Below are 13575 nucleotides of genomic sequence, written 5' to 3' on the forward strand. Positions count from 1 at the left end.
TAGTGCATTACTGAAATTGGTTTCCTAATGTTTTGTTAAGGATTTTTGCATCTATGTTGACTAGGCATACTGGTCTGTAATTTTCTTGTGGTGTCCTTGTCTGGTTTTGGTATCAGGCCTTGTATTTCCTCATGTTTTATCAATTTGGCTAGTTTCTAAGTGACAGTAAAATCTTCAAGTGTAATTGTTGATTTATCGGTTTCTTTTCCTCTCTGGCCTATTAGTATTTCAAGGCTGACGGGCAGGAACAGGTTGTTTTGAATAAGACCCTATTGTTTCCAGTATCTTCCTCTCTCTCGGGAGGCTAGTTTTTGTTTATATTAAACTCATGTTCTGTTGGGCTATCAGTTCTTCTTCTGGTGTTGGTTGGTCAGTGTCTTGTGTTCCTTCTGGGGTCTGTTTTTCTCCTATGGATTTATTCTTGGAGACTCTAAGCTTCATGCTGGTAACACATAACCGAGTGATGTGGCGAAAGCCCAGAATTTAGCTTGGATGGTTCTTAATCTCAGCTATACACTGGCATCACCCAGGGACACTGAAGAAGACTGACTCGTGGGTCCCCCTCTCCAGAGACTCTGATTTCATGGATCTAGGTGTGGTCTGGACACAGGAAGTTTTAAAAACTCTCTAGGTTGGTTTTATTATGCAGTTAAGGTCATGAAACCTTGTGCCCCCTCCAGAGAAGGACAAGGAGGATAGGGGGAATGGATGTGCCTTGGGTGTTCAACTGTGCCAACGTCTGCCTATGTGCCTTACCTTCAGGAGATCCAGACCATCATGGAAATGACCAAGACCTCTTCCCAGCACCCCTTTTCCTAAGACTCACATCTCTGGTTGCACTTACCTGGCCCAAGGTGTGGGGAGATGGGAGGACGGAGCTCAGGGGTCAGCTGAGCTGCTGTTTTGGTGGTGAAAGGATGAAATGATCCACCCAGGGCAATGTGTGGGTGTGCGTGTGTGCGTGCATACGTGTGACGAATGAGCATAGCCAGCAAATTGCTCCCCCGGTGTCATCTCTCATCTGTGGCATTGGCCATCTTTCCCTCTGCTCTCCAGCTCTTCCCCAAAGCCAAGCCCCTCCTGGCTTTGGTGTTAGCTCCTGGGATCCATTGATCTTCTTTCTTTTGTGGCAGCCCCATAAGTTGGGCTTGAGGGAGAGAACCAGCAGCTCATGGCCGTTCATCTTCCTGCCACACACACATCACGGGTCTTATTGGATGCTGTGGCTTCAGAGATGGGCCAGGTGAGGGCCCAGTTCTCATTCTGGTCTCTGGCCTCTTTGCGGCCAGCATCAGGACTTGTCCAGGCAGGGCTACTGCTGCCATCATAGTCCCTGGGGTGGTCACAAGCCTCGCAGTGGGTACCACTGGGGCCTGTTCTTCTTGGGCTGCTCAGCAGTGGAGTCCAGCCCACCTGTCTCCCCACCCACTTTGAGGAATTCATTCAAAGAGCATTTGCTCATGCCTGTTTTTTATTCTAGGCCTGTACTGGGTGCTTGATTTGCATTATATGTGTGGCTAGGGAGAAAGGTGTCCTAAATGAGACCTGTAACCCTTTCTTCAGGAGGAGATCATCTAACGAAAGGATTGAAGGGCTGCATATCGCCATTGGGTCAGTGGTTCCAGTGTACAAGGTGTGGAGTGGCTTGAAGGGGAGGAATGTTAGTTTTGCTTCTAAGGGATCAGGCAGGACATCACATAGGACACATAGGAGGTGTATGAGTGGAGTCTTAAAGGATGAGCAGGACTTGACCAGGCAGAAAAATGAGGGAAAAGCATTCTGGGTAGAGGGAATAGCATATGCAAAGGCAAGGAAGTACAGAGTTTAGAGTATGTGAAATCACAAATAATCCATCAGAGAGATCTGCAGGACGTGAGGCTGGGACAGGAGGTGGGGTCAGACCGAGAAAGGTGGTGTCAGGAAACCTGAGGGACTTCAGTGTCGTTTTTAGGGTGAGGGGTGAAGCACTTTGAGTGGAGGAGCCCCATTAGGTGGCTCTGAGGCAAATGGATGGGAGAGGAAGACCCTGGAGGTGGGGGAATCGTTAAGGGGCTGAGTCTGTAATCCAGGAGGAAAGTATCAAGGGGCAGAATTGAGAAAGGAGCAGCAAGAAGAGAAAATAGATAGTGGCTGAGTTTGAGCATAAGTTCAGATGGGAGAACTGTCCAGCTGGAAATGGGGTGATCACAGACAGATCCAGGTGGTCGTGGGGGCAACGCTGCAGGAGGCGGGGGGCCTGTTCCAGGATGGGGAGTCAGGAGGAGGGGAGCAGTTTGGGGCTTGAGGGGGGAGATGGTACATTCTGTTTGGGATGTGGTGAGGTCAAGGTGTAACACTCTGGGCGGCGCCCCCCAGGTGGCTGCTGGGAGATTGGCCTGTGACAAAGCTATGCACAGTTGAAGCCCCAGGCTGCCCCCGACAGCAGGGAGGGTGCAGAATGGGAGGGAAAGGTCAGGGTGGGGCTCAGGGAGCCCAGAGGTGTAGGGGTGAGCCAGGGTGGCTAGGAACACACAGGCAGAAGCAGGGGGAGAAGTGGAAGAGACATGGTGGAGGGGATGTGGGGGGTAGAGTGGAACAGGCTAGACCATCAGCTCTGTGAGGACAGGGATGTCAGTGGTGTTGGGTCGCTGCTGAACCCCCAGCGCTGGGCTCAGGCCCTACATGTGGAAGGTGCTCCTACCACATGGTGTGAGGGGATGGACAGATAGATGGGTGGACGGATAGTTGAATGGACCGATGGGTAGACGGACGGATAGATGGATGGATGGATAGATGGACGGATAGTTGGACGAACGGATAGTTGGATGGACGGATAGTTGGATGGATGAATGATGCTTTATCCACCTCAGTTGCTTCTCCCCATGGCACAGAGCTGCTGATGGAGACTTCTCTTGTCTCCCCAGAAGGGCTGCCACCCCTCCCCCTCCAGGCTCGCGCTCCCATCAATGGGGAGATGGCTGTCGAGGGTCTGAATAAATCTAGGCCTGCTCCAGATACGTTGTGATCACCCACTCCCCTGCCCCCCAGGCCTGAGCTGCCGGGGCGGAGGGTCACCTGGCCCAGGCTGGCCAATCAGAGTCCATCCTGGGACTCTCTCCTCAGGATCTTCTGAACGGAGACCCATAAACTTGGGTGGCCGTGTGGACACACGAGTGCGTGTGCCATGTGTGCAGGTGTAGGGAGCACACGGGAGGGAAGGCCAGAGTGTGTGAGGACTGGAAGCAGAGGGCCAGGTGCCAGGAGGTGAGGCAGTGTGGGCAAGACTAGAAGAAACGGGCACCGGGTCTGGCCACGAACCTGCGCTGGCCTAGGCTGCTGTGAGTAGCTTTTGGTCTCTTGCTGCCCAAAGGCTGGAGAGGTGCCTCCCCGGGGCCCCACAGGATCCACTCGTCTGCCTTCCCGAGCAGAGCATGAGGCCTCTTGCAAACAGACTCTGTGTCCTGGATGCCGGAGGCCATCACCGGCCCTCCCGGGGTGACCCAGCCATAGTAGGGACTCAGTGATGTGGATGGCAACACAGAAGCCTGGCCCCAAAGATCTGGCGTGTCCCTCGGTCTCTGCTTATGCTCAGTGCCCTGCGAGCTCCTCATCCCATCTTCCCGGGGCAAGCCATGGAGGGAGGCAGTGTCCCCCTTCTGTGGGCGCTGGGAAACCAGTGAAGGCCACATGGTCAGGCAGTGGCAGAGCCAGAATCTGAGTCCAGCTTTTCAAACTCCACGTTGAGTGTGCTTTGTGGGTTTCGCAGGGAATTCTCTGGGCTGCTTTTCCTTTCTCCCGAGAGATGCCAGAGCTGGCGGTCCTGTGCTGGAGACATGGACACTTTGGGGGCTCTCATGGTCCTCACGAGAGCGGAAAGCTAAAGGTGGCCCCGTTCTGAGTCCCGCATAAACAGGGCCGGAGGCAGTGTCAGCTCAGACGGTGACGTGCTGCCCAAAATGCAAAGGTCACTTCTAAAGGAGGCAGAGAGCTTAGACAGTGAAACCTGAACTGACAGGCCGGGCGAGGAGCCCCGGACCATGTCCTGAGGCCCTTCCCCGGCGTTCGGAGTGGCGTCTTGCAGGCAGGTGAGCAGTCAGGACAGGACCGAAGCCGTGGGGGCTGCGTGCCCTGAGCAGCCCACCGGCTCCGAGCCCTGCGCAGACAGGGCCCCGGGCCCGCGCACATGAAAGCCACCTCCGCATTCCTTGCGGGCGACCTGTCGCAGCGCACGTTTCACGTGCTTTCATGGCAACTGGGGTTTTCGCCTGCGAGGAGCATTCCTGAGGGCTGTTCCCAGAGAACGGCAGGGCCTTCGTGGCCCTCCTGAACTCGTCTGGCTTGTAACCAGGTCTCTCAACTCAGCGGGGGCAGAGAAGCCCAGCAGCGCGTTCTAGAAGGCTAGGGGGCCTGGAGGTGGCTGTCTGCCCTCTGACACCTCGGCCGGCCCCGCCAGCACCTGGGAGGAGCTGGGCCTGGAGCCTCCCCGGAGGGATGCTGACCTCGCTCAGATAGTGTCACAGCAGCAAGCCGGGAAAAGGTTAAAACAAACGTTTATTTAACAAATTATATTAAGACAGACAATCACACAGTGAAACTTCCCTTTGCCAAATACAAGAGTCACCTCAAATAAATACAGTAAGGACAGCGTTCCCAGGGTGAGTGCACGGTGGCCCGGCCCAGGCCCCGTGCGTTCACAGCGCAGCTCCCGTGCCTTCTGCTGGAGAACAGAAGCCCCGTCTCAGGGTGGTGACAGCCGCTCCTGGGCCGCAGTCAGAACGGGCGAAGAGAGAGGGGCCGAGCCAGGGGTGCCAGGCTGCTTGGGTGGAAGGTGGGTGCCGGTCACCGCCTCCGGGCCCCGGGGGCACGGTGGATCGTGAACCCGGTCGGACGAGCTCGGCTTCTGCGCCCTGGGCAGGCACGTGGTGGCCGTGTCATGGCCCCGCTTGGCCCTCAGGCTCCCCGGGTGTGAGGGGAGCCCTCGTCGGGGTGGAGCGAGCGGGCAGGCGGGCTCTTGCCCCGCGCTGAGCACCAAGGCGCCGTGGAGTGGCGGCCGATCATGCTAGAACCAGCGTGGCTGGTGGCGCTGGGAAGTCTTTACGGGACTGGACACAAAAAGGTCAGTGTGAGGCATGTGCTTGTGACGGGCCCGCTGGCGTGGTGGCTCCGAGACAAGACTCGGCCCAGATCGCGTCTCGGCGGCCCCTTACCAGCTTCGAGCCCGCGGATGAGCCGCCGCTTCTTCGGGCGTAACAAGGAGCAACGAACATCCACTTCTGGCTATTTGTTTTGTAAGGGGAATAACAGGAGAAAATGTGCTTGAAGAGCCGGCCTAGTGCCGGGGCTTCAGTAGGGGGAGTCCTTCCTGTCACCTGCCCCTCCGCCCACCGCGCAGGGGGAGGCGAATGTCGGGGGCTTCTTGCCGCCAGCCCGGTGGCTGTCAGGACTTCCAGCGAGGGAGTGGCCGGCAGCAGCCCTCCTCTGACTGGGGGGGGGGGGGGGAGTCGGGGGGCAGGACAGGTGGGGCTCTAACCTGGTTCCTCCCGGCACCGGGGTTCCCAGTTCTCCAAGCGGAAGAGGATTGTGACCTGGATTAGTTCCTGGACTCAGGGTGGGGGAAAAAGCCTTGATACAAATTTGCGAGCGAACATGGAGCCAACGACTTACTCCTTGTTACCTTTGTGCTGTTTCCAAGGGCTTTGGAGGGAGACTGAATTTTCAGAGGGAAAAGGAAAGACCACAGGGAAGCTGTGCCCTGGTTAGTCTTTTTGAGGGGGGGGGGGACAGCAGCAGGGAGTGCCGGGGGGGGGGGGCAGAGGCCAGGCCGCTGCCCTTCACGCTTCCAAGAACCCTTGTCCTCCCCTCCCCGCGTGGCCCCAGGGCTGGGGCAGAAACGCTCCCTCCCAGGCACGAGCCCCCACGCGCACCCCTAGCTACTGTCACACACTCGCTCGCCCCCCACCTCTCAGAAGGCAAGGAAAGCGGGCTAGGAGCAGCCTACAATCTACCGCAGACGCCGGCCTTTCCTACCAGGGTCACTGCCTAATTGAGTGGCGGCTCAGGGGTACAAACAGTCACTGTCACACGTAGCTTCCGTCTACACTGCGGAGGTGGCCGCAGCCCACCCGGTCTGCCCTCTTCGTGGTGGCCCCCCACCCTCCTCCTCTCCAGACAGCCACCCTCCCTGCCCGGCTCGGCCTTCGTGCGCCTGGACGCGGGCTCCCACGCACTTGTCTCTGGACCGACAAGGGCCGCCAGGCGCTACCTGTCAGATGACAATCTCACAACCAGCCGTGAGCAAAGTGCACAAACCAAGTGAACAGAGTCGCCCCTCTCTGTTGGGCTTCGGGTCACACGGGTCTTTTGGCTCTGGACCAGCCATCCATCCAAAGAGCAGCAATAGACATGGGTTCTCTGGGCCCCACGGGGCTCCAATTCCAATAAGCGACTAGCTTATTTCAGTGGGGACATCTGAGACCAGTTCAACAGCTCTCTCCTCTCCTGGTTAAGCACCAATCCCAAAAGGTCCTCAGACGGACTGCTGGCTCCAGCCCGTGGCCCCCTGGGCCCTGGGGGTTCCACCAACTACCTGCATTTTCCTGCCACTTTGCTGTGTGGGAGGCCCAGGAAGGCCAGCCCCGCCAGGGACGTCCTCAGGTCCAGGCAACGGCAGGGAGAGGCAGCCGCTTTCCTAATGCAGAGATGAGGTACTGGATGAAGACCAGTGGGTGACCCAGGCGGGAGAGGAGCTGCTGGACATGGCAGGGCCCACGAAGGTCCATGAGGTATTTTTACCCGCCCCACTTCTTAGCTGGCGGCCACCCTCCTCCCGGTGTGAGCCTGCTCTGCCCCTGCCACCACGAGCCACCCCAGGAACCCCAGGGAGGCCAAGTCCGTCCCTGGCTGTGGCTCTCCTGTGCTCCCTTCGTGGTGGGGGGACCCTCCCCACTCTCCATGCCCCCCCAACCAGCTTCCAGACACACATCAAGCCTCTCATCCAAAGCTCCCACCATCTGGGACCCCCAAGAGGGGAGATAACATTCTGTGGAATTCATTCAGGACAAATCCTGAGAGCCAGACCAGGCAGGCCACGGGGGGGGTGGGGTGGGGCGCTGAGCCCCCAGGGACGGCTGCAGCCCCGTTCTCATGGCAAACCCGCGTGGAGCTAACTCGGCAGAAGGCAGGGTGGGAAGTGCCCGTGCATCCGCTGGCCAGGGGTGGCAGACGTGTCCACGCGGGCCCCAGTTTGGCGGCCTGGCTCGGACGGACTTTCTGAAACAACTGTTGGTGTTTGCAGAGCGCACCACGATGCAGCCGGGCTCTGAGCAGCGGGCAGACCGCGTCCCCGCGTCCCTCTGGGGCAGGGCACTGGCTGAGCGTCTCTGCACCCGCAGCCCGGCTGCGCCCGTCCCTGGGCCAGGGCGCTGGGCCGAGGCAGCTGGCGTGGCAGTTGGCACGTGGGCGTGGCAGAGATGAGCCCTTTGGGAGGAACGGGGGGGGGTGTGGTGGGTGAGCACAGTGTCCTGGGCAGCGAGACTCCCCTTTGAGCAAGCACCAGGTCCCTCCGCCTTCTCGCCCAGAAGGTGAGTCCTCGGTGTGGGCAGCCGGGCGGCTGCTCCCCGACCTCAGCATGTCCAGTGTGTGAATCGGGGGTGGAGTCTGAGGCGTGGCCACCAGTGGGGCAGGGACCCAGGCCCGGGGCCACCTGGGGACCACAGGCTTCCTCCTCCTGTGTGTCGTCCGGGTCCCCGTGAAATGCTCAGGGCGCTTGCCGCTGTTGGCGTCAGGGACTTGTTCCACGGCAGCCCCAGGGCGTGGGTCCTCGGTGAGTCCCGGAGGGGGCTGTGCAAAGCTGCCACCTGCCCCTGGGGCTTCCAGAAGGAAAAGGATAGCTTCGTGGCAGGCAACAGTCAGGAGGAAAGGGAGCCAGTGGCGTCACTGGGCAGCTCCAGCAAGGGTGCGGGGCCCTCAGGGGTGACTCCCGTGGCGGGTAGCGCGTTTGTAGGAGGGCTGTCGTCACACAGACACGTTAGGAGCTGCCAGTCACTACAGCAAACACAGATTAGTCGAGATTATGAACAGTGTCCCCAGGGAGGCGGGGGTGTCCCGTCAGGCAGGCCGAGGAGGTAACAGCCCAGCTGCCCAGCCTCCTGGATGAGCCCCACGGTGGGCGGCAAGGAAGGGTGCGCAGGGGGGCCTGGGCGAGGGAGGGGCGCTCAGTAGTCTGGGCAGCTGCGTCTTCTCCCCACGGGGACAGGGTGGTGGCCAGCCCCTCAGGACTGGGGGATCTGCTGACACCGAGTAGGGCTGGGCGGGAGCCGGGCCGCAGCGCTCTGCTCCGTGCGGAAGCTGTATTCGTACTGGAGGGGGGAGAGGACAGAGAAGCAGGGTCACCTCGTGAGAACGGCAGAGAGAACCACTCCCAGGCCTCGGGCCTGGCCCGCAGGGGCCCCGGTGCCACCTTGCCGAGCGTGCGCACAGAAACGGGCGTCCGCTGGGTGCACGCATGTGGTGCGGGGGGGGGGGGGGCGGGCGGGTGCAGAGCCGCGTGGCTGTGGGTGCAGGTGGCCGGCCAGCTTGTGACGATGGGTGCCATTTACAGTCCCTGCTCTGCTCTCCGCAAGGAGGGACCGCGGTGCCCAAAGCCACGAGCTGACCATGGGCCAGGCTGCCTGCTGGGAGAGGGGTCGCAGGCCAGGTAAAGGACTGCTATGCAACTCTGTGCCCCTCCTGACCTGAGGCCAGCCTCAGCCACCAGGCCCAGGGACCCTCGGACTTGGTGCCTCCTGGCACGTCTGCTGACATGCTGAGCCCGGGGACGGGCAGCACCCCACATGTGTGCGTACTCTGAGTTCCTGAAGGGGGTGTGACTGTCCTTAAGTGACAAGGGCCTGAGGCTCCCGGAGGGCAGCACCCCACATTGGCCATGCAGCCTGGGCCAGGGCAGTCCCTGGAGGGGCACACCTGTCCCCTGTCCCACCTCACGCTTAAGATGAAGCTTACCTAACTCTAGGTCACGGAAACGTAAAGGAAGGTTCCGAGTCTGACAGAAATTCAGAGAAGCAAGTACCTCTGTTGGGGAAGGGGGCACACCTGTGGTTCGCCCTGAGGGCCAGGAGGGATGGCACCGTCCAAACGTGGGGCTGGTGCGCTGGGCTGAAGAGCCAGGACAGGGGCGCCTGCCGCAGAGCTGGGTGGTGGGGTCAGGGACAGGGCCTGGCGCACTCTGCCACCGCAGCCATGTGGCCCCAGGGCTTTAGGAACCAGGAGCTTAGAGGAGGTCCGCGGTGGTTAAACATTCTAAATCCTATCTCAAGACTTTTTAGCAGAATTGCCCCAAAAAGGGCTCCTCCCTGTAAGCAGAGCAAAGTGGAGTTGCCCTGGTCGAAGAAGCTCTTTCCTCAGGGACACTGGGGGGAGGCTGACAGGAAGCCCGCCCCCCCCCCCCCCGCCCCACCCAGGCGAGCTGCCTGCAGCTAAGTGCTGAGGCCTTCAGTGGCCAGTCCAGAATGAGGGGCAGCCGAGACCTTTGAGGGTTTTCTCCCTCAGGTAGAAATGGTGGTGAGGAGGCAGCCAGCAGACCGCCGCTGCCCGGCCCTGTGTCCGAGGGCCCCACGGGGATGACCCAGGCTGGACACACACAAGCCTGGGCTGAGCCCATCCCGTCCCTGTAGGAACCACAGGAGGGAACAGCCTCGAGTGGGCCCTGAGCCCGGAGCCCAAGGGCCCGGCGACGCAGATAGAATGGTGGTCCCTACAGACACCGTCCTATCACCAGAAGGGAAGGAAGGACTTGACTTTAGGCAGGTCTTTGTCCCTCTCTGCACCTCCGTGGGCTCCTCTCTGAAGTGGGGCCACAGTCAGAAATCAGCAGTGTGGGCGAGGATGTGGAGAAAAGGGAACCGTTGTGCCCTGTTGGGAACGCACGCGGGTGCAGCCGCCGTGCGACACGGTATGGAGGGTCCTCACGAAGTCAGAACTAGAACTCCCCTAGGGCTCAGCAATTCCTCTTCTGGCTGTTTATCCAAAGAAATCAAAAACACTGGCTGCACCCCCACACTCTCTGTAGCGTTCTCTCCAACAGCCAAGCCCACACCCTAGGTGTCCGATGACAGGCGAGGGGATAAAGATGTGGTGTAGAGATACGATGGGATATTATTCCGCCACAAAAAGCGAAATTTTGCCCTTTGCAACAGCATGGACGGACCTCGAGGGCAGTATGTGGCGTGCAGTAAGTCAGAGAAAGACAGAGACCACATGACCTCACTTACACGTGGAATCTAACCCCCCAGACTTACGGGTACAGAGAACAGACGGGGGGTCGCCAGGGGAAGGGCTCTGGATGGGCGAAGGGGGTTGAAAGGTACAGATTCCAGTTGTGAAGTCAGTCCTGGGGAGGCCAGGTACAGCAGGGGGACGACCGCGACTACTGAAGCGCGTGTCTGAAAGTTGCTAAGAGTAAATCTTGAAGGTTAAAGATTTTGCAACCATGGTGACAGATGTTAACTGGACGTGTTATGATCATTTTGCAACATATACAGATACGGATGTTGTACACCTGAAACTAATGTTCTATGTCAATTATACCTCAATGAAAAGGTGGGGTCCCAATCTACTCCCAGGCTGGCTGTGAGGACGGGGTGAGCTACCGCAAGTTAAGGGCCTGCACGCCGCCGTCACCAGGCAAGCGCTCCTTGCACACTTGTTGGCTACCTGGGAAAATCTATCAATGCAGCTTCCTACCTGCTCACTTTCCTGCTCCCTGATGACCACGACGCGGGGGCCATGGCTGGACTCCAGCTCCAGGAGGCTGGCCCAGTGGAGCAGCCCCAGAGGAGGTGGCCTTCGGGCAAAGTCTGGGACAATAGCGCCACCTGGTGGCCACTCAGGTGCATCACGGCAGGAAAGGTTACCTAGGCTCCATCAGCATCCACCACATTCCTCAACCCGGGCTGGGCCCCAGGGACCGGCGAGAGCCCCATGAAGGCAGCAGGGAAGGGGCAGGCCAGCATCCTTAACCCAAATGGGCCACACAGTAAGGAGGGTCGGTTGGGGGAGAACACGAGTGCATTTCTGCCCGTGGCTCAGGGACAGCTGCCTGGCTGGGGAGACAGGGAACCAGGGACAAAAGGTTGGGAACTGGAAGTACTTTGGGGGTTGGAGGGGGGAAGCGGAGCTGGAGTGATGAGGGAGAGAGGTTTCAGGCTCAGAGGCTGAGGACAGGCCCAGCACTTGGACCTGGAGGTATGGGCCAGGGAGGAGAGCAGAGGGAGGGCACAGGCTGGGGAGATGGTCGTTAAAACCCCTAGTGGCCTCATCCAGAACAGTGCTGGGTGAGCAAGGGATGGAGAGGTGCCAGTGTGGCAGGCGCGGCCCTCAGGGGTGGGGAAGAGGGGGCACCCAGGGCAAGAGCTGGAGAGGGCTGGTCTACCTTTACTGCACAAAAGTCCCCAGAGATCCTGGAAAAATGCAGATTCTGACTCAGAAGGTCTGGGGTGGGGCCCAAAATTCTGCATTTTTACCAACTCCCAGGTGACCTGCTGCTGCTGTTCTGGGGATCAGTTCAGACGATTCTGTGGCCCAACCAAGGGGATGGAGGAGTGGATGTGGGTGCGAGTGGGCCGAGAGCGGAGGGCTAGAAACATTAGGGCTGGGCTGGGGGGGGGGGAGCTTTACTCTGGCTGCGCCGAGGCCATGCCTGGGAGATGGCTGCCCGGGGCAGCAGACAGAAGGCACCTCTCAAATGAAGCAGCGATTAGTCCCGAGTGCACACACTGCCTTTTCCGGATTCACAGTCTGAGCGCACCCCTCCCCCTCCAGAGGGCCGGGACGCACAGATTGCTGTCCCCCCACTCCTACCCTTGGGAGCTTTCCCTTTTTAGGTTATCTTGGCTGGATAAAAGCATTACTATCCGCCCCCCCCTCTTGTTTTCTCTAACTCCCCAAATGAAATTTCAACATATGTCCCCAGACATAATCCCCCTTAGGCTGCGGATAACCCTTCCCACAGACACTGTCTTCTGCCCGGGATTGCTGGCCCCAAAGTGTTTGCCCAAGAGACTAGGGCCGCTTCTGGAAGGCCTTTCACTCCCTTGGGCAAACAGTGAGTACCTTTGAAGGTGGATTTGGGCCCGGATCTGTTTACTCAAGACATTAGTCTCCTGCATAAGGAAAACCTGCACTCGCGTACAAACAGCAAATCCTTTTTGAATTAAAAAAATTTTCAATTAAAAAGCATTTGGGTTCGCAGAGCCGAGCCTAGCTGAGCGGCGCCAGGCCATGGCGCCCTCTGGTGGACACCAGCCATCAAAGCAGCCAGGCCTGGCCGTCTCTCCAGGAAAGAGATGTCACTGTCAGGGTCGGTCTCTCTCTGTCTCGCTTTCCTGGGGCCCAGGGACCGCGGTGTGCCTCAGTCTGGGAGACCCTGCAACTGACGCATCGAGCCTCTCTAGCTATGGGGGATGAGGCTTAGTGAGGCCATCGTCCTGGTAAGTGGGACATGTGGACCTTGGCTTCCAGCTACGTGGTGGAGGCAAAGTCGCTTAGACCCAGCTTCACTGGCACAAAGGAGGTGATCAAGCCCTCGTCCACTCACAAAGGTGTGAGAATCACTGGAGACAATTCGTGTGAAAAACCCAGTCCTCCTGATGCATCAGAATCAAGGTTTTTAACCAAGCCACTGGTGCCTGGGTCCCTGTCTGGGGTGGGGTGGTTCTGATTCACCTGGCATGGTGGGGCAGCATTTTCCAAAACACCCAGGAGATCTCACTGGCTAGGCAAGTGAGAACCACTGCCTGAAAACTTTGACCAAATATAATACAGATGGTCCCCGATTTATGAGTTTTGACTTTATGACCCTGCAAAAGCGATAAACATTCAGTAGAAACCATACCTCAGATTTTGAATTGGACACTGTCATGCGATGCTCGGCAACCGTGGCCCCCAGGCAGCCACGTGACCGCGAGGGTCAACAGCGGATACTCTGACAGCCATGCTGTCCCCATACGACCGTCCTGTTTTCCACTTTCAGTACAGGATTCAATAAAGTACATGAGACTGCCAACATTTCATTATAAAATAGGCTTTGTGTTGGATGCTTCTGCCCAAGCGTGGGCTACGGTACGTGTTCTGGGGGTTTAAGGTGGGCCGGCTAGGCTGTGATGTTCAGTAAGTTAGGAGTATTAAATGCATTTTCAGTTTACAGGGTTTTCAACTTATGATGGATTTACTGGGGGGGGGGGTCACCCCATTGTAAGTTGAGGAATATCCGCAGAGGGCAAAAAGGGCAAAGCATATACCTTCCCTTCCTGGCTCTGGAAATGATCAAATCAGAGGCTCCAGAGGAGAAAGGATGGTGAGGGATTATTTCCAGGGCCTGAGTTTTGCAGATACAGAAGCTGAGACCTGAGGCAGGAACAGACTTCCCAAAGGTCCGGAGAGAGCCAGGACTAGGCCCACAGTGGTCCCAGGGGTGGGGGACAGGTGCAGTGCTGGCGAGGTGGCCGGCATCAGGCAAGTGTCTGCACCCACCGCTCATGCAGGGGTGCTCAGAGGTTGGGACAGACTGACAGATGGGAGCCGACGAGTCAACGTAAGTTG

At 58.6% G+C, this 13575-nt stretch overlaps 1 protein-coding gene across 3 annotated transcripts in view; it reads right to left on the reverse strand.

The window, feature by feature from the left end:
* Positions 1-4512: 4512 nt before the first annotated feature.
* The window catches only part of MVB12B (multivesicular body subunit 12B), a 182552-nt gene continuing 173489 nt past the window's right edge, over positions 4513-13575 (reverse strand). For 2 of the 3 annotated variants that reach the window (XM_045790926.2, XM_087869368.1), the window contains exon 10: positions 4513-5256. In XM_045790926.2, coding sequence (XP_045646882.2) covers positions 5074-5256 — 183 coding nt within the window. In that variant the 3' untranslated portion in view covers positions 4513-5073. Of the gene's footprint in view, positions 8337-13575 lie in introns of all 3 variants that reach the window. The other variant, XM_045790927.2, reaches the window with a different exon arrangement.

This window comes from Ursus americanus, chromosome 18 (genome assembly GCF_024610735.1).
Source record: "Ursus americanus isolate L20-20 chromosome 18, mUrsAme1.1.p, whole genome shotgun sequence".
NCBI classification, from domain to species: domain Eukaryota; kingdom Metazoa; phylum Chordata; class Mammalia; order Carnivora; family Ursidae; genus Ursus; species Ursus americanus.